The sequence below is a fragment of the Andrographis paniculata genome, unplaced genomic scaffold (genome assembly GCF_009805555.1).
Source record: "Andrographis paniculata isolate CXL003 unplaced genomic scaffold, ASM980555v1 Contig34END, whole genome shotgun sequence".
Taxonomy (NCBI): domain Eukaryota; kingdom Viridiplantae; phylum Streptophyta; class Magnoliopsida; order Lamiales; family Acanthaceae; genus Andrographis; species Andrographis paniculata.
The window spans coordinates 4755007-4779895 of NW_026137567.1; the positions used below are offsets into that span (position 1 = coordinate 4755007).

The window sequence follows — 24889 nt, forward strand, 5'->3', positions numbered from 1 at the left end:
ATTTTTAATTTTTTTTTTTAAAAAATTTTTCAAAAAAATAAAAATTGAAATTAAGATAAAATAAATAAATAATTTTTAAAAAAATTAAAAAAATTTCATGTGTCCACCGGATGTCGCTGACCTGGCGGACACATGTCCTCCAGCGACGACGTGGGTACCACGTAGGCATCTCTGCCGCCGAAGGACTACAAGTGCAAAAAATTTTCACTTACGAGGTTAGTTTGCAACATACTCCAATTACGAGACTAAAACGATAAAAAAGTCTAGTTACGAGACTTTAAAATCTGTTTACCCTATAATATAATATATGATATATAATAAATATTTTGAGATAGGTATAAATATATGCTAGTCATCCCTGTAATATATGTTGATCCGATCAAATCAACATTATGTTGACTGGATCGGATCAGCAGCTGATCCATGCCGTTTGTAATAACATAGAGCCACCAAAATTTAGTACATTATATATCTTACTTTAAATTTGATTAATCAATATTTGCTGTGTAGTTTACAAGATAGAATATATACAAGGTATAATTTAAAATAAGGAATGAATGTTCGTATTAAATTTGTATAGTAGTAAATAAACTTTTCCCTTGATAATCATAATTTGATATGAGGTAATAAGTTTGATAGAATTATGAATATAACAATGAACACATAAAGTCGTTGCAGAAAACTCACGAGATATGGAATTTGTCCAAACAAGCACCATCATTGATCAAGAATTATTACAAATTCTAAGTAATTATTATCACCAAAATCCAGCATTTTTTTTATTTATTTATCATGATTTATATCTAAGTCTATATTCAATTGTTTATTATTCTATTGAGTTATTGTTAATATTTAACCTTTTCTGATAAGTATATTTTACAAGCCGCAAAAATTGTCATATTCACTCACTAATATCTCCGCAATATAATGCTGTGTTTTTAGGCATAAGTGACTTCTTGATTCGATGATGATGGCTCGGTTATATACCGATCTTGTATATTAATTACAACGATCGAATAGCATTATTAGCTTAAGCAATTGTGAGATAATACACTCATCAATCGCCTATCTAAAGTCTTTAGCCATCAGAGTCATGTACTCAATTCGTTTTTACATAAATCCACATGTTTCACGACAAAAAAATTCTTGTTGGTATAAATATAATATATCAAGATGAAAACATATTTGTAATTTTTATTTTATAAACAATAGTTTTTATTAATTTGATCGTTTATTTGAATTGATTTGCTAGAGAATAATCACATATGTTAGTTCTCATTAGTCTAATAATCCTATATTTGACGGGGAGGGATCCATACACCAGGTAGACGGGCAAGTATATAATTATCAGGGTGATAGCAATACATAATAATAGTATCCGAGGCTCCAATTTAAAATCAATTGGTGCTAAGTACTTAATCCTTCACCCTTATAAAATAGCGGAGTCCCAATATTATTTCCAATGTGGAATATATTCAACATCAATACATATTACGTGTTAACATTGTTAAATAGAAAAATATCGTATCACTTGTTATGACATATGGTCAAACCGCCCTTTTTGTTGCTGTCGTTGTCACTCGTCAGATACCAATTGCAGCAATGTTGAACCATCAAGTTGCTGCAACAATCTGTTAGTAACTCTGATTGTTTTGTCCCTTCTCGATTTGGTGGATGCACAAGACAAAAAGAATGAATTGAGATAGTCAACTTGACATCAGAATTATGCAGGAACACCTCATATCACTTATGTGCAAAGGGAATTTAATGGGTTTGTCTTGGATGCACAACATGGTGGCTGTTTAGTCGTTAGAGAAAATATGTTTGGTTCTCAGTAGGGTTTGGAGAGTTTTGTTTAGAGATAAAAACTAGAGTTCATGCTCTCAACGTTGCCATTTTTCTTCTCCATATTTTAATTGAGTGTTTATCACTTTTATTCGCCAGAGAGTTTGACGGAGGAAGGAGTTATTAGAGTTCCGATCAGAAGATATGTTCAGATTGTAAGCAATCATACTTTATGGTAGTTGTCAGTACGAACTTGTGACAAGGTAAGTCTGTGGAGGAGTTTTCCTAGGTAACATTGTAAAGGTATGTGTTAAAGAAGTTGTGGTTTATCTTTGTTCTTTAATAAACATTGATTAGTGAAACTATTCTTGGATTGATATCCTCGGATGTAGGTTTGTTTATTACTTTGTCAATTCTTGGATTAATGGTCAATTCTTGTCTCATTTATTACTTTGTATTTTTGCATGCATACGGTTGACAATAACGTAACTACGCTTTGGAAATTGACCATTGTTTAATTTAGATGTTTGAAGGAGTTTTGATGCAACATTTATTCCCGACAAACATAATATAATATATATAATATATAAGTGTCAATATATGCTATATCAAATGTTAACATAATGAATTATATTTATTCTCTATTTCAACTTAAAGTATTTTTTTTTTTATCATTTTTGTTTGTCCAACTAAAAAATATCAATTTCCTATTATACTAAAAATAATCACACTAATATTAAAATAATATTTAACTTTACATAAATTACAAATATACAATTAATTTATACATAAACTACAAAAGAGCAAAAATATCAAAATCATTTATCCACTTCTACTGACCAATAAAATACTATTATTTTTTAATTTACTACAAAAACTCAAATGTATACTTTCCTTCAAAACGTAAAGAAGATAATACTCCCTTCGTCCCGAACATCAGACAACGTTTCATTTTTTATTTTTCTCAAATATCCTCCAATATTTTTAAAATATGAAATACTTAAATATATTTAATTCTTATCCCAAATTTTATTTCATCACAACGCTCCAATAAATATACATTATTTTCCCTCATCATACTCCCTCCGTCTCATACCATGTCCACGTTGTCGTTTCTATCCGTCCCACATTCCATATCACTTTCATTTTTTGAAAAATGATTACACACTTTAATCTCATTTTAAACTTTTTAATTTATTTATTTTTTTAATTTTAATTAAACTAATTAGTTATCTTAATCTTAATTTATAATTATTTATATTATATGATAATTATTTTCACTAATATATTATTAATTATCTACTAATTACACTTCTCCTAAAATACCGTGTCTACAGTGTAGCAGACACGGTATGTGGGACGGAGGGAGTATCGTTTAATTTTTCAATTATCCTATTAATACTACTAGCCTAAATTTTTGTGCCGAAAATAAATGTTACACCATAATTGAGACGAATGAAGTATATAACTAACAATATGTGTTAATAATATGCACGTCCTACGATTGTTTTGGCATATTATCACAATGTGTTATAATCCAATTAGGGCCATATATAACCTACCCGTTATTTCTAGATATAAATATAATACAGCCAAAAGGACTACTATATATATATATAATCACTTATATTACCAAAATTGTACTACCTCTGTTCCACGTACCGTGTCTGCTACATTGTAGACACGGTATTTTAGTAGGGATGTAATTAGTAGATAATTAAGAATGTATTAGTGAAAATAATTATTCTATAATATAAATAATTATAAATTAAGATTAAGATAATTAATTAGTTTAATTAAAATTTTAAAAAAATAAAATTAAAAAGTTTAAAATGAGATTAAATTGTATAATTATTTTTCGAAAAAAAAAGTGACATGGTACGTGGGACAGACAGAAGGCAACGTGGACATAGTATATTGGGACGGAGGAACTATATATCTATAAATATTAATAAAAGTAATTACCATTAAAGTGTCTCTTACATCGATAACTGCCTGTCCTCATATAACATGTTTTTTGGTCATTTTATTAATATATGTAAAATAATTGAAGACAAGAACAGTGGATGCAGAGTACGTACGATTGCCAATATATATATATATATATATATATTAATATTACAACATGTAATGTAAGTATCATATCAATCAAAATATTCTAACAAACTCTTTAGCAGGTTTACCAAAACATACTGAACATTGAAATTGTGGCAGATTAATTATTTATCGTAACGTAATCATCAAAATGTTCATACATTGCGCCTGGCTTTGTTTACTTTTATTTATTATTTTTAATATGATTTTTGTAAAATTATCATATATATATATATATATAGCCAAATATTACATCCAACTCAGTATTAAAACCAAAAATAACAAAATAATTTGCTTTTCTTCAGGATGGGTTCTTCTAACAAAATATTTTTGACATATTTTTCGATTAATATTATAAAAAATATAAAACATATACATAAAACATATATAGTTTATCCACTAAAAAAAAATTAATAATTTAACATCAAAATTGTAACATCTCTTTAACTTGTCTGACATGGTTCCTTGGGGGTTACGTTTGTTTTATTTTTTAGTTTTGGATTTTGGTTTGAATAATGGTTTAAATATAATTCTTGTTAAAAAGAAGGGTAAACTGTTTTTTCAGTCCCGTAATTGCCTCTTATCATTTTAGTCCCGTAAGTGGAGCCTATCGCAAACTAGTCCCATAAGTGAAAAATTTTCGCTGTTTTAGTCCTCCGACGCCGGAGACGTCTGTGTGGCTCGCCGGAGGTGACGTGTCCGCCAGGTGTCCCGCCAAGTCAGCGACTCCTGGCAGACACGTGGATTTATTATTTTTTTTCATTTTTTTTTAATTGGATCAAATAAAAAAAATTAAAAGTAAGTTTTAAAAAAAATTTAAAAAATGAAAAAAAAAAAAATCAATGTGTCCGCCAGGTGTCGCTAACCTGGCGGGACACCTGACGGATACGTCACCTCCGGCGAGCCACGCGGGCGTCTCCGGTACCGGAGAACTAAAATAACGAAAATTTTTCACTTATGAAACTAGTTTGCGACATGCTCCACTTAGAGGACTAAAATGATAAGAGAGTCTAGTAGTAGTAATAATAATAATAAAATCAAACAAAAATAAGTTAATGTTAATATTTATTCTACGATGTAAAACAATTTTTAGCTTATTCTAATTGATATGAAGCTCTTGGATTACATTTCTTATCATTAGTAATACAAATTCTACAAATAATCTTTGTGGGTGTCTCCAACAAAGACTTCATCAAAAGTTGCAAGAATTGACCTTTCATCGGTTTTCATGTGCCTTAGATTTTTTATTTTTTTTTTAACATTTTTTTTTATTACTATACAATCATAATGCTATCTATTTTTTTTTTAATTTTTATTTTTATATATATATATATATAATATCATAATAAATCACTATACAAACAGAGAACGCGTAGATTTTCTCTAACCCTTTTTTGACTCAATACCCAAACTACTCCATATATAATAATATTACAGTAGGTGATTAGTAATATATATATATATATATATATATAATGCAGACATTGTCAATCATTTGGCCAATTTTATTAATTTGACTGATTATTATATAAGTTATGTTTGTTTGGGGATTGAGTTTTAAATATACTATTCATCTCCTTTTTTTTTCTTAAAAAAATATCAAATCAAACATTTATTTTTTATTTTTTATATTATACTAAAAATCAATTTTACATTCAAATCATCACATCTATACTTATTTATATCACATCATATAATTATTCAAATTCAAAATTTTTACTATTCAAATCTCAACTCAAAATCCAAGCCACAAACAACTATAACTTCTGGTATATAATTTCAATTTTAATTGTGTAGGTTTGTCACAATTCTCTGCCATTTGATTTAGACAAAAAAAGTTTAAGGTAAACTGTTTTTTTAGTTCTGGACATTCTTATCATTTTAGTCCCGTAAGTGGAGTCTGTCACAAACTGGTAGTCCCATAAGAGAAATTTTTTCCTGTTTTAGTCCTCCGGCGCCGGAGACGCCCGCGTGGCTCGCCGGCTACGTGTCCACCGGGTCAGCGACACCGGGCGGACATGTGGATTTTATTAATTTTTTTTTCATTTTTTAAGATTTGATTTTAAATTTATTTGTCTTTTTTAATTTTTTTATTTGGTCCAATTGAAAAAAAAATTAAAAAAATATATATAAAATAAAATAAAATCCACGTGTCCGTCAGGTGTCGCTAACCTGGCGGACACGTGGCTTCCAGCAAGCCACGTGGGTGTCTCCGGCACTGGAGGACTAAAACAATGAAAATTTTTTACTTATGATACTAGTTTACGATAGGCTCTAGTTATGAGAGTAAAATGATAAGGAAGTCCAATTATGGGACTAACTGTTTATCCAAAAATTTATTAAAATTTAGAAGATCAAATCTTTATAAATACATATAGTTATGTATATGAATAAAATTTATGATTGAATGGCATGAAATGAAACTGCTTTTATTACCAAAAATCCCAATATATTGAATTCAATTAGATAATATTGGAATAATATTCATTTTAGCTATCATAACGTTCAATTTAGATAAAGTTTTGGACGTTTTTTAGTTTAATTTTTTTTTTTTTTAAAAAAAAAAGGTTTATGTGATGTTCTATAAAAAAATAAATAAATAAATAAAACTTGATATAATTTTGCTTTTTTAATAAAATGTACTATTGATAGATAGTACCAAAACTATATATATAAACAAATATGGATCATACTAGGGCTATGTTCTAATGTGTTTTTATTAATTAATAAACACCAAGGCACACACCTTAGATTAATTAAGATCAAGCGCTGCTTGGCCAGGTGACGTGGGGATGGACTCGTGACCCCGACGTCTTCACGTCTTCAGGTATTGTCTGTCACACATGATTCGTGTAGTGTGATTTGTTTTGTCAGGACTAATTTACAGATTATTAAATTCGATCAAAAATTTATTCTGTAGCGGCGGGTTTTCATATTATAAAAACAAATAGAAATTATGATTATTAGGAAGCAATCATTAAAAATTAATTACTCGTACGGCTGCTACGACAAATTCATACAAAGACTTGTGTTTGCCATTGCCATGCGTGTTAGATATTGAACAATATTTAAATCTTCATCTCCAAAACATTGTTGTCACTAAAATAATAATAATCCATATTAATCATAAGTAATCGTGTTTTGAATTTTCAGAGCCCTAAATCAAATTAAATAATAAAAATGTCTCCCAATACAGTCACTATAAATTCGACCCCAAATCTCACTTCTCCTTCAAACCCCAAACATTAATTCAAGATCAAATTTTTACATAAAAAACCCAAGAACTCCAACATCCATGGCGGCCATCATCAACATTCTTCTAATTTCCTATCTTCTCCAATTCGCATATGCATCTGATCCAAGCCCTCTTCAAGACTTCTGCGTTGCTGTCGACGATTCTGCTGCAGCTGGTAAATCAAATCAATTTCCATCCCCAAACCCTAAAAATAATTAATCTGTTCTTCAGTCAATTCAATTTAATTTTTTTTTTCTCTTCAGTGTTCGTGAATGGGAAGATCTGCAAGAACCCAAACATGGTGGTCGCCGACGACTTCGTCTTCCACGGCCTGAACAAGCCCGGCGACACCAACAATGCCGTCGGGTCGAGGGTCACTCCGGTGAACGTCAACCAGATTCCGGGCCTGAATACCCTCGGAATCTCCGCCGTCCGAATTGACTACGCCCCTTACGGCCAAAACCCGCCGCACACGCACCCACGCGCCACCGAGATCCTTATAGTGGTGGAAGGCACTCTGTACGTCGGATTCGTGACGTCGAATCCGGCAGACCCTAACCAGAAAAATAAGCTATTTACTAAATATTTGTACCCTGGAGATGTCTTCGTCTTCCCTGAGGGTTTGATTCACTTCCAGTTTAACGTCGGAAAAACTAACGCCGTCGCCTTCGCCGGCCTGAGCAGCCAGAATCCGGGAGTTATTACCATTGCCAACGCTGTCTTCGGATCGGAACCGCCAATTAACGATGATGTATTGGCGAAGGCCTTCCAGGTTGGGAAGAATGTCGTCGACCAGCTCCAAGCACCTTTCGAATAAATTAATTAATGGCGCAGATGATCATCGATGATACTTCGACTATATATATATATATATATATATGGATGGAACTTAATTTACTGCTTCGTTTTTGCATCGACAGGTGATTTGTGTTATTCACCTTTCAGCTGGCTTCGAATAACTGTACTGTTGTCTTTAATTTGTATACTTCTTCGATGATATAAAATAAAACTTCCTTAAATTGTAGTAATGTATTATTGTTTGGACTGTTTTTTTGTTTGGTTACTATGTATTATTGAAGAAAATAATACACCGAATTGCAATGATTGTATAGTAAATAATAATAAAACTAAAAAATTCAAAAGAACATATATAACTTATTTTGTGAAAAAATATGATAATATATTTTTATATAGAATGTACATGTATAATAATAATAATAATAATAATATTATTATTATTATTAAATTTTGTATCTCAGCAAAGTAACTGCACCATTGAAACATATCTCATTTCTTTTAATCATTGAGGATATTATAAGAAGCTCAAAAGATTAAGCGGCTGTTAAAGAAAAATTCAGCACCGTGCTGATAGTAGACCGTGTACTGACAGACAAAATACGGTATTACTATAGCAGTACACCGTATACATTAATATAATATAAATATAATACATGAACTAACAACATATATTATAGTTGATTTTAGCACACCATATATTATTATACAACAAACTTGTAGTTATGAACAAATAACACATGTTTTTATTATATACAACATATGATGTTTGTATATATTATGGATATTGATTTTAAAAATCAGCACGGTGCTGATTTTAGTGTTTCCCAAATAGACTAAGATGTCACTTAGATTTCAATTTGGATTTGTTGGACATATAAATAATTAATTAAAATTCCATTGAAGCAAGTCAATAAGCAAATTGCCATATTTAATAATTTTGTCATTTAATCTAATCTACATTAGATTTGTAAGATAGTCAATTTTTTTAGTTGCTATTTTAATATTCTCTTGTCAAAAATATTTTATGCAGCCTACAACAATCATACATGTTTCAAGTGAGATATTATCGATTATTAAAATATTGATTCATATATATGTTTGCTATGATGTAATTTAAACATTTTTTTAAAAAAAATTAATTTATTTATTTTTTCCTTAAACGCGTATATTGAACAATTCTTTTTATTTTAAAAATATTAAAATATGACCTCAAAAATTTAAAAAGTAATGACAAAATAATGAAAGAGAAGATATGCAAAAAAGTTACATAACAAAATTTACTGGAATCTTTCCAGTCATTTAATAACAAAATCTATGTCGAAAAACATCATTTGGATCAAAACTACTATTTATATTAAAAACACAAAAAAAAAAAAAAAAAAAAAAAAAAAACACAAATACGAGATAAATAAATAAAGAACAAGTCATCACAAAAGTCTTTCATTAGTGATTGATCTGATCAAAAATTTGTGAGGCTTTTATCTCATAGAAATAGTCAATCCTTTTATTTTTTATTACTTCAATATATATTTAATATTAATATTATTTATAATGGATAAAATTTTACATGACATAAAAAAAAAAGGCATTTATATGGGCTAAAAAAAAATTAGTTTATATAAAATTGAATATATAATAAAAAAAATATTTAAGAGAAAAAAAAAAATTAGGTTTGTTTTTTTATTATTTCAAATCAAAATCAACGCTATTTATTTAATACGTTTTTCAATAAAAATATATTATTTTCAATTTTCATTTTCTAGTATATAATAATAAAAAAAATAAATTAGTCTTCCATTTTTTTATTTTTTAAATTTTTCCTGTTTTTCATTTCTTTTGCCATTACTGCACATTCTATTTTGAATATTGAGAATTTATATACCCAAAAGGGTAACCAAAGAAAGAGTGTACACAACAAAAATTGACAACATCAAAGAGAGAAAGATAGAAGAAAATAATACTATCAACAAATTATAACTTAATATAAAATGTCCCCTTCTCCAACCCATAGTTACTTCACATGTTTAGATATATTTAGAAATATTTTAAAAATTTTGAATTATTTTGAATATAATAAAATATAAATGAGATCTTTTATTTTTAAACCATTCTCAATTAAAAAATAATATAATTCATCCGTCCCTGATGAAAGTATTAACTTTTATAATTGTGGTTTGTCTCACTAAAATAATATTTATTCTTATTATAGTAAAAATAATTTTGCATTCATACTAATATATTCTTAATTTTTACATAAATTACAAACATACTATTATATATAATCATAAATATTGAAATAATAAAAAAAACACTACTGGTTAGATTTTTTTGTGTGTTTAGGATTTGTTGAAAATTGTGAAAGAATTTTGGAAATTATAATTTTGTTTGGATAGAGTTCTTTTACTATGTACTTTAAATATCTTGTGATAAAAATAATTTATTTTTATTGAAATTTTTTTTTTTTTTTTTTATTGAAAAGAATATAAAAAATTAAAAGATCAAACACGTAGATTAACCATAATAATATTGCCTGGTAAACCCCTCATTTGTAATAATAAATTAGTTAATCCATCTCATGTTTACATTGTCAAAACTTACCAGTTTAATTTGACCCACTCAAATGTGTTATGCTTGTCCATCATCATTAATTAATTAATTAATTATTATTATTATTATTGAGATGATCATCTTTGCATAATAATATTAATTACTCACATTTCCAAAACTGGTTTCATTTTAGAAATAAAATTCTAGAAATAAAATTCTAAATTCTAAATTAGGTCAAGAAATGACAAATTCTGTTATGAAAAATCTCCCATCACATATTTTTGGCATATTGACAAATCTTCTATGTCTTGCTGTTGTCGTCAGAATCCATAAACAACAACTGACATGTGCAGTCCCATCTAGTTGTATTTATTTGTCTTTCCTATGATGGTAGTTTCTGAAGACAAAATAGATATTTTGGGTTTGTCCTCTTGTGATCAGAAGTGTATAGAAACACACAATTCATTTTTTGGTTCAAGAGAATTAATTGTATGTCAACTTCATACGTGCTGGTGACCTTACAGCTCGGTCTGTGCGAAGGGTGAAGGAGTATGGTGGTTTTGAGAGTGTGTAGTGAGAGAAAAATCTCAATCTCAACCCTTTCTATCTCCATGTATTGAGTGAGTGATATATACTACTATCTCGCCGGAGAGTTCGTCGGTTGAAGAGAAATCGGAGTTCCGAACAGGAGAATATTCAGAATCTGAGCAGCCCAGTTATTTGTTAGTTGTCCGTATGCGTTTGTGACAATGTACGCCTGTGCAGGAGTTTTCCTAGGTAATCAGCATTGTAGTTTAGGTTGAAGGAGTTTGGGTGTTTTGTTTTTAGTCAGCACTGATTAATGAACCTATCCTGGATTGGAATCCCCCGATGTAGGTTGGTTATAACCGAACCGGGTTACCAAATATCTTGTTATTTATTGTTTTGGTCTCTGCATTTATTTCGTTGACAAGATATCGTTATAACTGTGATATAACTATACTTCAAGAGTTGGCCTTTGAATAAGTATTCGAAAGTATATTGGTGCAGCACTTATTTTTCCCAAAAAAATTCCTTTTTTTCAATAGGTTAAAATGAGTTAATCTATCACGCAGTCGCAGAGTTTGTCTAATGTGTGTTACCCGAGTAACGTAGCTTACAGACTATTACACTTGATTCAAAAATTTATCCAATGCACATTTGAAAATAATGGTTTCAGGTTCTCATTTCATAAATAAAATAATATATGTTGGGAAGAAATAATCAGCCAGAAAGTAAATCATATGCAATCAAGATGATTATGAGGAAGTAATCGTAATTAATTAAATAATTAATACACTAGCTGTGACAAATTCAGCCAAAGGCAATATTTTACGTGTTAGTTGTGGAACAAATCTTTATCTCTTTCGAATGTTGTTTTCCCTCAAAAAATTAATATTGTCCGAGTTGTCTCTTTAAACTTTTCGAAGCCCTAATTAATAATAAATATATTTAGAGTGTGAATGAAAGATGATACGATCATTAACCTTTTCTTTTTTTTTTTTTTTTTAGATTTTTACTATTTATAAAAATTTTCCAAAAAAAAATTACGACATCAAAACACATACTTCCTCCATCCGGCTTCAAAGGTCTCATTACTTAACATTAAAAATATCCTTATATTTGTATAATTTTTTTCATATATGTCATTATAATAGTATTATAAGACACTAATAAAAATATTTTTGTCTCTTTCTCTTCATTTGTACTATATTTTCATAAATAATTAATATTAAAAAATCAATAAGCAAAAAATAAATGAGACTACTAAAGTTTAATTTTATATTCAAAATGACGTCAGTACATATTTATATCATGTATCAAAGAATTATTTCCATCCAAAATTAAAATTAAACTTTACCATTAAATAAAATTTATTCATAGATCTAGTTATTGCAAAAAGTAAATACATAAATGCTAGACCTAAATAGTTTTACTTAATAAATGGATTGAATCAATCGCAATTATCTGCAACAAACCCTAATTTATTCAAAGTAATACATAGTAAAAACACACAATCATCAGGGCTGCACTGCACAGAACAACAACAATCTATATATATATATATATAACACCATACATTCATGTAACTCTGTAATTACAAACCCTAATTAAACCCTAATTGTTCCCTCTCCATGCCATCGACTGCCAATACTCAACAAGCTTCTCCTCCACCCGGAACGTCTTCTCCACGACTTCATGATCAAGCGGCGGCTCGGACCAGAACAGCGCCCTCGGGAGGGTGACGAAGCCAGGGTTCTGGCTATTAAGGGCGGCTATGGCGACGGCGCTGGAATTCCCGACATTGTGCTGAAAATGGACAAGGCCTTGGGGGAAGAGGAACACGTCGCCAGGGAAAAGGGTTTTGGCAAACAGCTTGGGCTTCGAATTAGGGTCTGTAGGGTTTGCTGTAATAAATCCGACGTGGATTGTCCCTTCGAGGACGACGATCATCTCCGAGGCCCGGGGGTGGACGTGCGGCGGATTGAGGCCCCCCGGCAAGTAGTCGATCCGGACCATGGCTATGCCGAGGGTGTTGAGGCCTGGCATTTGAGTTATGAACACTTGGGTGAGCTTTGTGCCGAATGAGCTCGTGATATTGCCGCGCCGGTGTAGGCCGGAGTAGAAGAAGTCCTCGGCTGTTACAGTCTCCGGGTCCTTGCATATCTTTCCGTTCACGAAAACTGTGTTCATTGTTCATCCATGTTTAGTTACAATAGCTCGATTGATGGATATGTTCCGTCACGATTTTTGGTAAAAATTAACTTGTTTTTTTTTTCTATTAAGGATCGCTTAAAAATTGTGGGTTTGTTCGCCCGATAACTTTTTTATGGGAACAATTACGGTGCTGATATAGAAAAATCTCAAATTAATATATACAAACATTACGCCGTTTTATTATACACCGTACATGTTGTGTATAATAAAGATAATATATTATTTTTCATAATTACAAGTGTATTTTATACCACTATGTGGTGTATATGCTATAAGACTATAGTATATGTTGTTATTTCATATGTTATATTTGTATTATATTAACGTTTATTGTGTATTATCTGTAGTAATACTGTCTGTTATCTGTCAACACACGGTGTGCTGTTAGCACAAAAATTTAGCGCTTTTTTTTTATGACACAAAAAATATTACCAAAAATACCTAAAATTAAGAAATTTTTAAAATAAATAAATAAATAAATACGCCCTAGGTGGGGAGGGATCCTCAGCCTCACTCCTCTCTACTCTATTCTCAGCATCATTTCATACCCATGTATAAAAATAATCATAACAATAATAATAATAATAATAACTTCTATGCAATTTAAGACAACACAGAAAGAAATAAAGAAAATGATTGAAATGGAGCCATGAAACCCTAACTGAAATAAATGAAACTCGTGTTGTTCATAACAAAAATAAGCACAAATCCTTAGGCTTGATTTAGCTAGGGTTTAGTTGATTATCATGCACACAGATATAGATATATATACATATATATATATACATACCAGAAGCATTGGAATCCTTGATGGCTACGCAGAAATCCTGGAGTGAAGATGGATCATTAGCACACACAGTGAATGAAACGACAGCCACAATGGCCATAAACAACTGAAACTCAGACATTATCAGACAACTTTTCAAGACAATATAGCTGAGGCTAATTATTGCAGCTAATGAAAGGACTTTTTATAGTTGCAATGGCGAAACTAAATGTAAAAAATAAAAAATTAAAATATTGCAGAAAACCTTTTTTTTTTTTTTTTTTGAAGTAATCGTTGAATTAAAATTTACTTCAATTGGAAATTTTTGTATCGAAGAGTCTAATAAATCTTCGTCGAACGATCAATTCTAATTACGTATTTCCAATTCCATACCCAACTATAATTAAATTAAAAGAAAAAAAGAATCATTTCGATCAAAATAATAATAATAATAATAATAATAATAAAGAATCAGTCATTGAGAAATATATAATGCCGTATTAAAATTTCATCCTTCTGATGATGAGAGGTTTTAGTTGCTTGCGGGACATTAATGGCGTGTCTTCCCTTGGGTAAAATACAAAATTATGACTGCTGGCAACTTTTATTACATGCATTATATATATATATATGGCTAAATTGCACAAAATCCATATATGGTTTTACGAAATTGTGCAAAATCCCTCATATTTTTTAAACTGTGTCAAATTCTCTCGTAGTTTCATAAATTTTGAGTCTAACTCTCTTGGCGGTCCTTATTTAATGGTATTTCACCTAAATACGTCCAAACTGCGAGTAAATTCATTTTTACTTTTTTTTAGGCTAAATATAAGAAAAATAAATTATATTTGTAATTTTAGGGGTTTAAAAATTGAGATTCTAAAATTTATTCGCAGTTTGGGCGCATTTAGGTCAAATACAGTTAAATAAGGACCGCCGGGCTAGACACGAAGTTTATGAAACCACTAGGGAGTTTGACGCAGTTTTAAAAATATAGGGAATTTTGTGCAATTTTATGAAACCACAGTTAGATTTTGTATACAATCTTAAAATGGAATTACCTACAAAACTTCGATACAGAAACTATAGAAAAGGACAGTGCAATTAGTATTTAATTAATTTTATTATGCATCTATATAAAATAATATAGATATAAGATCATTGATAAAATAGCACTCCCTCCAATCTACCAATTATATGTTGGTTTGAATTGGATACAAATTTTAATGAATATAATATTTATATTGGTTAATTATGATATAAAATAAAAATATTTTGAAAAATATATGAGTAAATTAATGAAACGAGAAAAAAATTTCAATAAATTGAGTATGTAATTAATTATATCAGTAATATAAATAGATTGGAATATTGAAAAGCATAAATTAAAGAGGATGTAATTACTATTTGCTATAAATGAAAATTGCATGTTTTTTGTCTACAGATATTAAAAAAAAAAAAAAGAAAAAAAAGGGGGCAATTAATTGATAGGCTAATGGAATAATTAGTACTTTCTTCGTGCATTTTCTATTGTACTAAAGTATATTTACACGGTTTTTTTAGGTGATTGTCTTTTTGTTATGAATGGACAAATTTGCCCTTAAGTACATGATAGAGATTAAAAGTAATAAATGAATGAAGGGTAAAAATATTAAATTTGTGTTTAAAAAAAAAATAGGACAATAGTTGTTGAACGTCCCAAATAGAAAAGTAAGACATTAGTTTGTGTACAGAGGAGTATTTTAAAATGCGATCTATCTATCTATCTATATATATATATACACGCACGTATTTTAGGGTTGTATACAATGCATCATGTAAGAAATTGTGGTCGTGTGTAAGTACCCAACTCAGATCATTTTAATATTTTTTTATAATGCAATTCATCATTCATGTAATACTAATTTTGTAGTGTCTCAAATATTAATTATTATATCAAAATATATACAAATTAAGAAAAAATTATAAAAATACTTCAATTAGTGTTTTATAATACTAATAGAAAGACATTTGTAAAAAAATTATACAAATATAAAAATATTTTTAATGTAAATATGATAATGCAAAAAATAAACGTGACTCTGAAAGACAAACAAAAATAATATATTATTTATATTAATATAATATGAATATAGTATACGAACTAACAACATCATAAATTGCGACATATAAATGTATCACATACTTTATAAATAAAATTGTCAGTCATATAGTTTCAACTAACATAACATATCGTATATTAATTAAAATTATGTATTGTCTAATGGGTGTTTTCTTTTAACTTTTTTTTTTTTACGTTTTTCCCAAAATATTAATATGTCACACATTCATCATTTTTATATTCTCGACATAATTTTTCAGTTCAATTAACATTCTCAAAGTATTCATTTTTATCGTAAAATATCTTCAACTTGTTATTTAAATCAAAGTATAAAATAGAAAGTGTGTTTTTTTTAGTTTATATTATAAGTTCGAAGGTGTGAATTTTTTATTTAAATAATACTTGATATGATATTTTGTTAAAAAATATATATATATTATAACCTAAAGTCCAAATACTAAAAAAAATTGTATAAAAATTTAAAAAAAATATTAATTCATTATTAATATATATTTCACTTTTATCAAGGTTTAGAGAACAATAAATATATATATATAATAATAATTTATATAAATATGATGTGATCTTATGAAACCATATAACAAATTAAAAGAGGTAATAATATATATTGCTTTGTATATATGTATTGAAATAACAAAAAAAAACAATCTTGGAGCCTATATCCTTAATTTCTCCGATGATTCTTGTCTATAAAGCCATTGGAAAATAATATGGCTATATCCTAAAAACATGGTGAAGGAAAGAATACACATGGATTGAAACCATATTTAGACAATATTTGCACTAAAATTTTAAGGCCCTTCCCCATAAAAAAGGCACAACAAAGTGGAGAAAATTCGGGTTTCGAGGATTTCTTGTAGGCAAAAAGAGGGAGGAGGAAACTCTTTACCCTTTTTGCCTTCAAATTTATCGAGCAAATTATTATTATTATCATCCTTGTTGTTCTTGTCGTCGTATTCTCTTTTTATTATTATTATTATTAAAAATATGAGAGAAATAGAGAACAATATGGCATTGCCAAAATTTGGCGCATGGGATGTCAAAAATTCAGCCGTGCAATACTCGATGATTTTTGACCGGGCCCGCAATGAGAAACGAGGGGAGGCTAGCCCAGCCCGGCAAGATTCGGCGCACGGCTCTGGCTCTAGCTCTAGCTCTAACTCCCGTTCTAAGTCCAGGTCCAGATCCAGATCCGAGGGCACGCCCATGACCAAAACAAATGTGCATTTTTGTAAGAAGGCTTACATCAACAGATGGTTCTGCTGCTCAAATTTCAAATATGCTGAATAATCTTCAAGATTTGGCTCTTCCATGAATAATCTATATATATATATATATATATGTTGTTATGAACCATTTATTTATCATTTGGCCTTTTCAATGTCACACTATTGCAATATTTCATCCCTCTTAATAAATTTAACAATTCATTCAAAGGTTTGATAATGCAATGCATGTTTGTTTGGTTTGAGTGGAGGAGTTCAAAGATTTCATTTTTAGAGAATAAACAAACCATATATATGAAAAGAGAAAAAATAATAAATAGATATTAAACCATAAGAGAGTTATGAGATCCTAAAGTTGTTCTAATATAATATAAAAATGATCAAGAGTTTCAACTCTAATACTATATTGGAAATGTTAAACCAAACAAATACAATTCAAACATTTTGAGTGATGATCCGAGTTACATATTAATTTATTCAAAATTGTTCTATTTATTAATTATAAAGATTAATTTAATATATATATATATAATTTAAAAGATACATATTTTTGGATGATAATGTAAAAAAAAATATTAAAGCTAGATGTATTTTATTAAATATAAATTAAAAAAAAAAATCATTTTTGTAACAAAACTTTTTTGTCTCTAAATCTACTTTTTCCGTTACTAATGACATTAGAGACGGAATTAGGAATGGAATTACATTAGCTACATGAACTTTAGGGACGGAATTCCGTTACAAATATATTATTTTTTGTAGTGATATATATATGTGCAAAAACAACCAAGGGTACATATATATATATATATGGGTCGAGCCCATAAAAAAGGAGATTGGATCGAGCCCAACAAATCCATCCAAGGCCCAAGAGTAGAATTGATTTTTAAATAGTTTCTTTGTCCATGTCAAAACTTTTCAATCGCAATCAAATAAGGGTTTGAACTCTGTTCCACGGGCCATTTCATTTTATTTTATTTTATTTTATTTTATTTATTTATTTTTCTTTTTTAAAGTGGTAATCCGCAGTTAACGATTCAAGTCGAGTTCAAATTTTAAGTGTTCGTCAATGTTCGCGAACAAGATTCGTGTTTGTTCATCAAGCTTTCGAACTTATTCGTAGTGTTCGAGTTCGGTTTATTAAGAATTTTTGTTGTTTGAGTTCGTGTTTATGTTCGTTTTATTTCGATTAAACTCGTTTGAATTCATTCAAACTCGTTTGTCTTATTTTTTAAAATTTATTTATAAATTATAAAAAAAATTTAAAATTATTTTATTTATATATTTTAAATTAATATTTTATTTATTTATAAATTATAATTTTATATAATAATTATAATCTCGAAAAAAATTCAGATACATTCATTAATTAAACAAGTCTATTTATGTTGCTCAACTCGACTCGACTCGTTAATATCCACGAAGGAACTTCGACTCGATTTTTGCTTAATAGCTCTACCGGACACCGCCGTTCGTTTCACAATGGAGATGTTGGTATAGGTAACTGTATAGGCATAAAAATAAAATAAAATCGAACCCGCAGCCCAATTCTACCTTGAGCCAGCTAACACGCGCCGACTGGAGCCCGCTGATGAGCTGTCAAGAAGTTATTGGATGTTTTCTGTTTTTATTGCATCAATATTAAAAACAAGGAACAGATTAAAATGTTTTTTAAGACTATTTTTTTAATCACACAAAATAATAATAATAATAATAATAATAATACTGAAAAGAAATAGCTAGCGATCGCCGATCCTTCCCAATTCCGAGCAGAGAAGAGACGAATTTCACTCCAAATTGGGTTGCGTTTGCTCTCCCCCCCGTCGGTGGATCCGTTAAGTTTTTATTGATTTAAGTAGTCAAATCGTTGGATCGACTGTTTGGAACGATTTTGGTTACTCCGTTTAGATCGATTGGGAGGGGCTGAGTAGAGAGGGGATTCTGGAGGGATGGAGCAGAGCAGGAGGGCGGTGGAGGCCTATTGGAGGTCGAAATTGATCGATGCTGCGACGGCGGATGAGGATAAAGTTGCTCCGGTTTACAAATTGGAAGAGATTTGCGATTTGCTGAGGTCGTCGCCGGTCTCTATCGTTAAGGAAGTCTCCGAATTTATCCTTAAGCGCCTCGATCACAAGTCTCCTATCGTCAAGCAAAAGGTTTTCTACTTCCTAGGTTGCTTCTGGTAGTTTTAGTTTTTTATGCGTGTGGTCTGTTCTTGTTGCCGACATGAAGCATTTTCGGGGTATTTGATGATTTTGTTTTTGTTTTTATCAAGACTGCTGGCGGAGGAATTTTTGTTGTATCACAGTTTTCCTTGTGAGTTAGGGTTGCGCATTAGTGACGCATGTTTGTTTCTCGAATTAGCACGAACAATCTTCAAAGGATGCTTAGACCATGTCAAGATGGTAATTGATCTGTATATGGGATTGTTATCTGAGCTGCAGCTGGTGTAGTGTTTAACTATAGTTTTAAGGTTGAGTGCTGAGCTCTGTGGCATATTTGAAAGAATTGGACGTTATTAACACTTGTTTAACTTTTCCCCATAACTGGGATCTCATGGGCTTAGTTAACTTCTAGCAAATTGGATTAGATAAATGTAACTACTGTTGGGAATTACGATGTAGGAGCATCTCAGTTTAATTGCTGTAATGTGTTATGCTTATTCATATATGCTACCCACCAAATCTAGGTGTCTTGATTTGACACAATCATATTTACCTGTATTTCTGCCTGCTCAGTTATGTTAAAATTTATGACGACACAATCAAATATATTTCTGGTCAGGCCAAATATAGGGGTCTTGAGTTGACAACTTGACACAATCAAATATATTGATGTTTAAGTCTAGTAAGAGCTTTGTAGGGTATGCTGGTTATATAAATTTCTTAAGTGATATTTAATCCTGCATGTTCTGGATCTTAGTTTGTTGTATAAGAGGGATCTAGTTTTGTTGGTTGGAACTCCCATTTTGGGAAATTTTGGCTTTTCTTAAGAAGAGGTTTTATGCATTTACCTCTAGGTTATCTTCTCTTAGTGGAACTAGTATGTCCATGGAACTTTAATCTGTTAATTGCAATATAATATTATTTATTTGTGTGTATTCAGGCATTAAGAGTCATCAAATATGCAGTAGGGAAATCAGGTGCAGAATTCAGAAGGGAGATGCAACGGCATTCCATTGCTGTACGGCAGTTAATTCACTACAAGGGCAAGCCTGATCCTTTGAAGGGTGATGCACTGAACAAAGCTGTGCGTGAAACAGCACAGGAAACACTCTCTGCTTTATTTTCATCAGATGAAAGCAAAGCTACACCTAAGGAAAGTAGTCTTGGCAGTCGAATTCAAGGATTTGGAAATACCAACTTTGAAATGCCCTCAGATGACAGAAAGTCCTTCATAAGTGAGGTTGTTGACATTGGAAGTGCCACAATTAAACAGGGATTGAGCAGTCTAACACAGTCACCGTCACTCAGGAAAAATAATGACACTGGGACTTACAGAAGTCCTAATCTTCGGCGATCCTTGACCAGGGAAGATGATTACTCAGACCAATACGAAGGGGTTGGTTCTTATACTGAAACCCAAAGCTCTTCTAGATTCTCAAAAAATGCTGGTTCTGGAAATTGGGGACAGGACCTCAATGCAACACAAGCAGAAACCAGTAATGGAGATTTGAGATCAACATCGGGTCAGAAGACACGTGAGGAGAGATTAATAGAGACAATTGTAACATCTGGTGGTGTTCGTTTACAGCCTACTCGGGATGCACTTCATGTTTTTATGGTGGAGGCCTCAAAATTAAATGCAATATCACTTGGGCATGCAATTGAAACAAAACTGAGATCCCCTATGTGGCAGGTTTGTCTTTACAGTTGTATTTGACTAGTGCTTTCTCCAGCAGACGAGCAGTAAAAGTGAGATGGTGATATTTAGAGGAAGTGAATGTTGATTAAAGTTAGTTATATTTACCAACCTGATACTTAGTTCTAGCATTTTATATTAATAGTATTAGAAGGTATTGCATGTGCCTTGATAATATGCTCTACTTGTTTAGGTACGCATGAAAGCATTGTGTGTCCTTGAGGCAGTATTGAGAAAGAAAGACACTGAGCAATTTTCAGTTATATCATCATACTTTAGTGACAACAGGGATGTGGTTGTCCAATGTTCTGAATCTCCCCAAGCATCTCTGCGGGAGAAAGCAAATAAGGTAAGATTTTAGTTTATGTTTGATTTCCTTGTTATGCTTAGGATTTAGGGAAAAGGAGTGGTGTGTATTTGAGGGGGGATGCACACAGGAAAAACATAATAATAATAATAAATAAATAAATAAATAAAAAAATAACCTTTTACCATTATAGGTGTTGAACCTTCTTGGTGATGGAAATGGTGGCGGAGGTATCGTTCGTGAAGAAAAATTGGTGAAGACTCCTCAGCCTTCAAATTTACCAGACTTGATAGACACTGGTGATTCAGACGACCTTTTTGGAGTGGAAGATTCAAAAGCAGCAGAAAGTGAAGCAAAAATTACTGGTGCCAGAACGTCTGCCCCGCTGATTGATGACTTATTTGGAGATAGTCATAGCGGTGGTGAGAACCTTGCTGAACAAAAACTTGATGATGATCCTTTTGCAGATGTATCCTTTCACAACAGTCAGAATAAGAACCATGATGCTGATCTCTTTACTGGTATGTCTGGTGATCAATTGGGGGTTACCGAAGCACAAGGGACTGGTCAGAAAACTCAACCAGAACCATTCGACTTTTTCGGCTCGACTACAGAGGTCTCCCAGGTGCATGGAAATACAAAAAATGATGTTAATGACTTGATGGGTAGTCTGTCTATAAGCGGAAGTGATCCATTTGAAAAGCAAAATGGAAGCACTGTGAAGGAGCCAGAAAGGGTGGGCTCGGTATCCAGTGCCTTCCAAGATAATACATCTCCTAACAGCATCTTGAATGGTGGATTTGCTTCTCAAGCTGCCGGGCTTAGCACAAATCCCGGGTTTCCAATGGCTTCCATGGGCTACAACCTGCCACCTGGTTTGATGTTCAATCCAGCGCTTGCTTCTAACCCAATGAATTATAATGCTATGGGAAATCTTCTTGCTCAGCAGCAGTTCCTTGCTACCATGTCTAACTTTCAGCAACTAGGCAATCTGCAATCGAATCCGAACATAAATGCTGCTGGCTCTTACAGTGGAAGTACTTCACCATTTCCTGATATTTTTAACCCTGGTATGGCAAGTCAACCTCCGACTTCACTGATGAATGACTCCAAGAGAGAGGACAACAGAGCATTTGATTTTATCTCGGTATGTTTGTGTTATTTTCTCCATTTAACTTATGAATCAGTGGCACATTTTATCTCAGTAAACTACACAAATCAGTTTGCTTTTTCAGCATAATTCTATATTGGGTAAACTATGTCACTCACCCTAGTGTTATAATAAAAATGAACAGAATACTTTACATTTATTTAATGCATAAAATCTACTTGTGTTAACATAAGTCGCATTGAGTACCTCATTTGTCCAAAATTAATGACTAGTAAAATCACACACTTATTATGATGATTGCTTTCAAAGATGGATATATACGCAAATTTTGAGACAAGATTGGAGTAACAAGCCGTTGATATCATCTATTTAATTTTTTCTTATTGATAGACATTTATAATAAATTGTACAATGCTCATTTCTATGTGATACAAGGTCATTCGCATACTAGACAGATGGTTTTTAGAAAGTTAATATAATAAATTCGCCTAAATTCTTCAACAAGATTGGAGAAATAAGCTCTCGACATTATATATATGTTTTTATTAATAGAATTCTATATTAGAAATTTTACAATGTTTTTTTCATTCAATATAAGGTCATACACATAATAGTTGTGCAATCTTAGTTGTCGTTATTTTTGGATGAGAAAGATATTCGAAGTAGGCTTTATGCTAACACGATAAGATTTTATGCAATAAATAGAACACGGGATGGTTTGTGCATTTTTAGTAAAACACAAGGGTATATTACGCAGTTTATCCTTCTATATTTGGCGTTGTTGACTTCGGGGATAACCTGCGGGAAACCAACAATATGTTGGCTTGCCTTCATTGAAGCATTTTTTTGGATGTTTGTATGTAATTAGGTGGTGCTAACTTCAATGCGGTGTTTATTGTTCCAAATCCCTTCCCTCTGGTATAGTGAAGTGCCAGGATTTGGAGAGCAGTGTTTTTTGAGTTCTGAGATTGGGAGTGTAGTGATTATATGATTGGAAAGTTACATACAAAATGATTTTGCTTGATTTCCAACGGTTGACATATTCCTACACACCTCTCTCACTTCAAACTGAGCTGACCTCCAGATGTGATTACTATTTGTATTATCTGAGGTTTATATTCGATACTAAGTTTACAGTGCACATCTCTTTCTCTACTACTGAGTCTTAGAGTACACATCTCTTTGTATAAATCAAAACCACAAGTGATGTGATGTACTCAAGCTAGTTGTGCTGATGCATACAATTTTATTTCTGTAGAATCATTGTAATTACATTCTACAACTGGAGTCAAAATTGAAATTGTTAAATAAAGATTATAGGAAAAGAACGAAAAATATTTTAGTTTTCAATATGTTATTTGAGCGTAGATTATTGTTCTAGTTGATAGTAGCACAGGTGCTGCTCAAATTTGTCTACTTTAACGCTATATGAGTAGCTTTCGATGGTTTGGTAAAATTGTGATTTTGGTTAGTTATGCTCGGATTCTCAAGTTTATCTCTTGTTTTACCTTATTACGTAATCTCTGAATAGAAGGTCAATTATATATGTTCTGGGAAATATTTGGAGCCGCTAATTATATACAACACGGTAACCCTTTGTTGCTACTGCAGGATCATCTGGCTGCAGCACGCGACTCAAAACGTGTGAGCTGATTCTTCATTGTATCCGAGCAAACAATCCCCAAATGTGTGAAGCCAACAAGCAGCAATGCCGATCCAGTCAGTGTAAAGTTTCGCACGGCCGTGGTTCCTAGAAGCTTCTATTTTTCGTATTAAAGAACATGCCTACGCCATCGTCGTTGCAGCTCGAAAGCAGAAAGAGTTTGTGAACAATCTTTTTCCTATAGCATCCGTGTGAAGTCAAGTTTGATGAACAGCATATGCTTTTATGCGACTACATCATTTTGAATATTTTTCCTTATAATAAACTCTACTCAGTTCATCCCAATTTACATTGTTGGTTCTTTGTAATGTTTAGGTTGTCAACTGTATTTGTTTTTTTTTTTTTTTTTTTTTTTTTTTTTTGTTTTCTGCAATTAATATATGATTCTCCAAAATTTGCCTTCAATTTTTTTTTTTTAATAAATATATTTTTAATCAGGTGGATGACACTCATTATTATTTTAGTTATATATATATATATGTAAAATCAATATAGAAATAAGTTCAAATCTAATTTGTAGTCATTAAAAAATGACAATTTTTATGAATTTTGGTTTCTTTTAAATTAAAATTTATCGATTTTTGTTAGCTGAGACTAAATTTGATAAATTTTAATTTTAATTGAATCAAAAATTTGAA

At 30.9% G+C, this 24889-nt stretch overlaps 3 protein-coding genes across 3 annotated transcripts; 2 read left to right on the plus strand and 1 right to left on the minus strand.

Annotated features, from left to right (window-relative positions):
* Window positions 1–7108: 7108 nt before the first annotated feature.
* Window positions 7109–8142, plus strand: LOC127248683 (germin-like protein subfamily 1 member 13). Its single transcript, XM_051271151.1, has 2 exons — window positions 7109–7289; window positions 7378–8142. The coding sequence occupies exons 1-2, from the start codon at window positions 7175–7177 to the stop codon at window positions 7929–7931; spliced, it is 669 nt and encodes a 222-aa protein (XP_051127108.1). The 5' UTR covers window positions 7109–7174; the 3' UTR covers window positions 7932–8142.
* A 4453-nt stretch (window positions 8143–12595) lies between these two features.
* LOC127248877 (putative germin-like protein 2-1) lies at window positions 12596–14103 on the minus strand. The gene is made up of 2 exons (XM_051271424.1): window positions 13986–14103; window positions 12596–13161 (listed from the first exon to the last, which is right to left on the minus strand). Exons 1-2 carry the CDS (start codon window positions 14101–14103, stop codon window positions 12596–12598), a joined length of 684 nt encoding a protein of 227 aa, XP_051127381.1.
* A 4922-nt stretch (window positions 14104–19025) lies between these two features.
* On the plus strand, window positions 19026–24574 carry LOC127248609 (protein MODIFIED TRANSPORT TO THE VACUOLE 1). The gene is made up of 5 exons (XM_051271046.1): window positions 19026–19465; window positions 20415–21167; window positions 21364–21519; window positions 21671–22624; window positions 24200–24574. Exons 1-5 carry the CDS (start codon window positions 19259–19261, stop codon window positions 24239–24241), a joined length of 2112 nt encoding a protein of 703 aa, XP_051127003.1. The 5' UTR covers window positions 19026–19258; the 3' UTR covers window positions 24242–24574.
* Window positions 24575–24889: the final 315 nt, after the last annotated feature.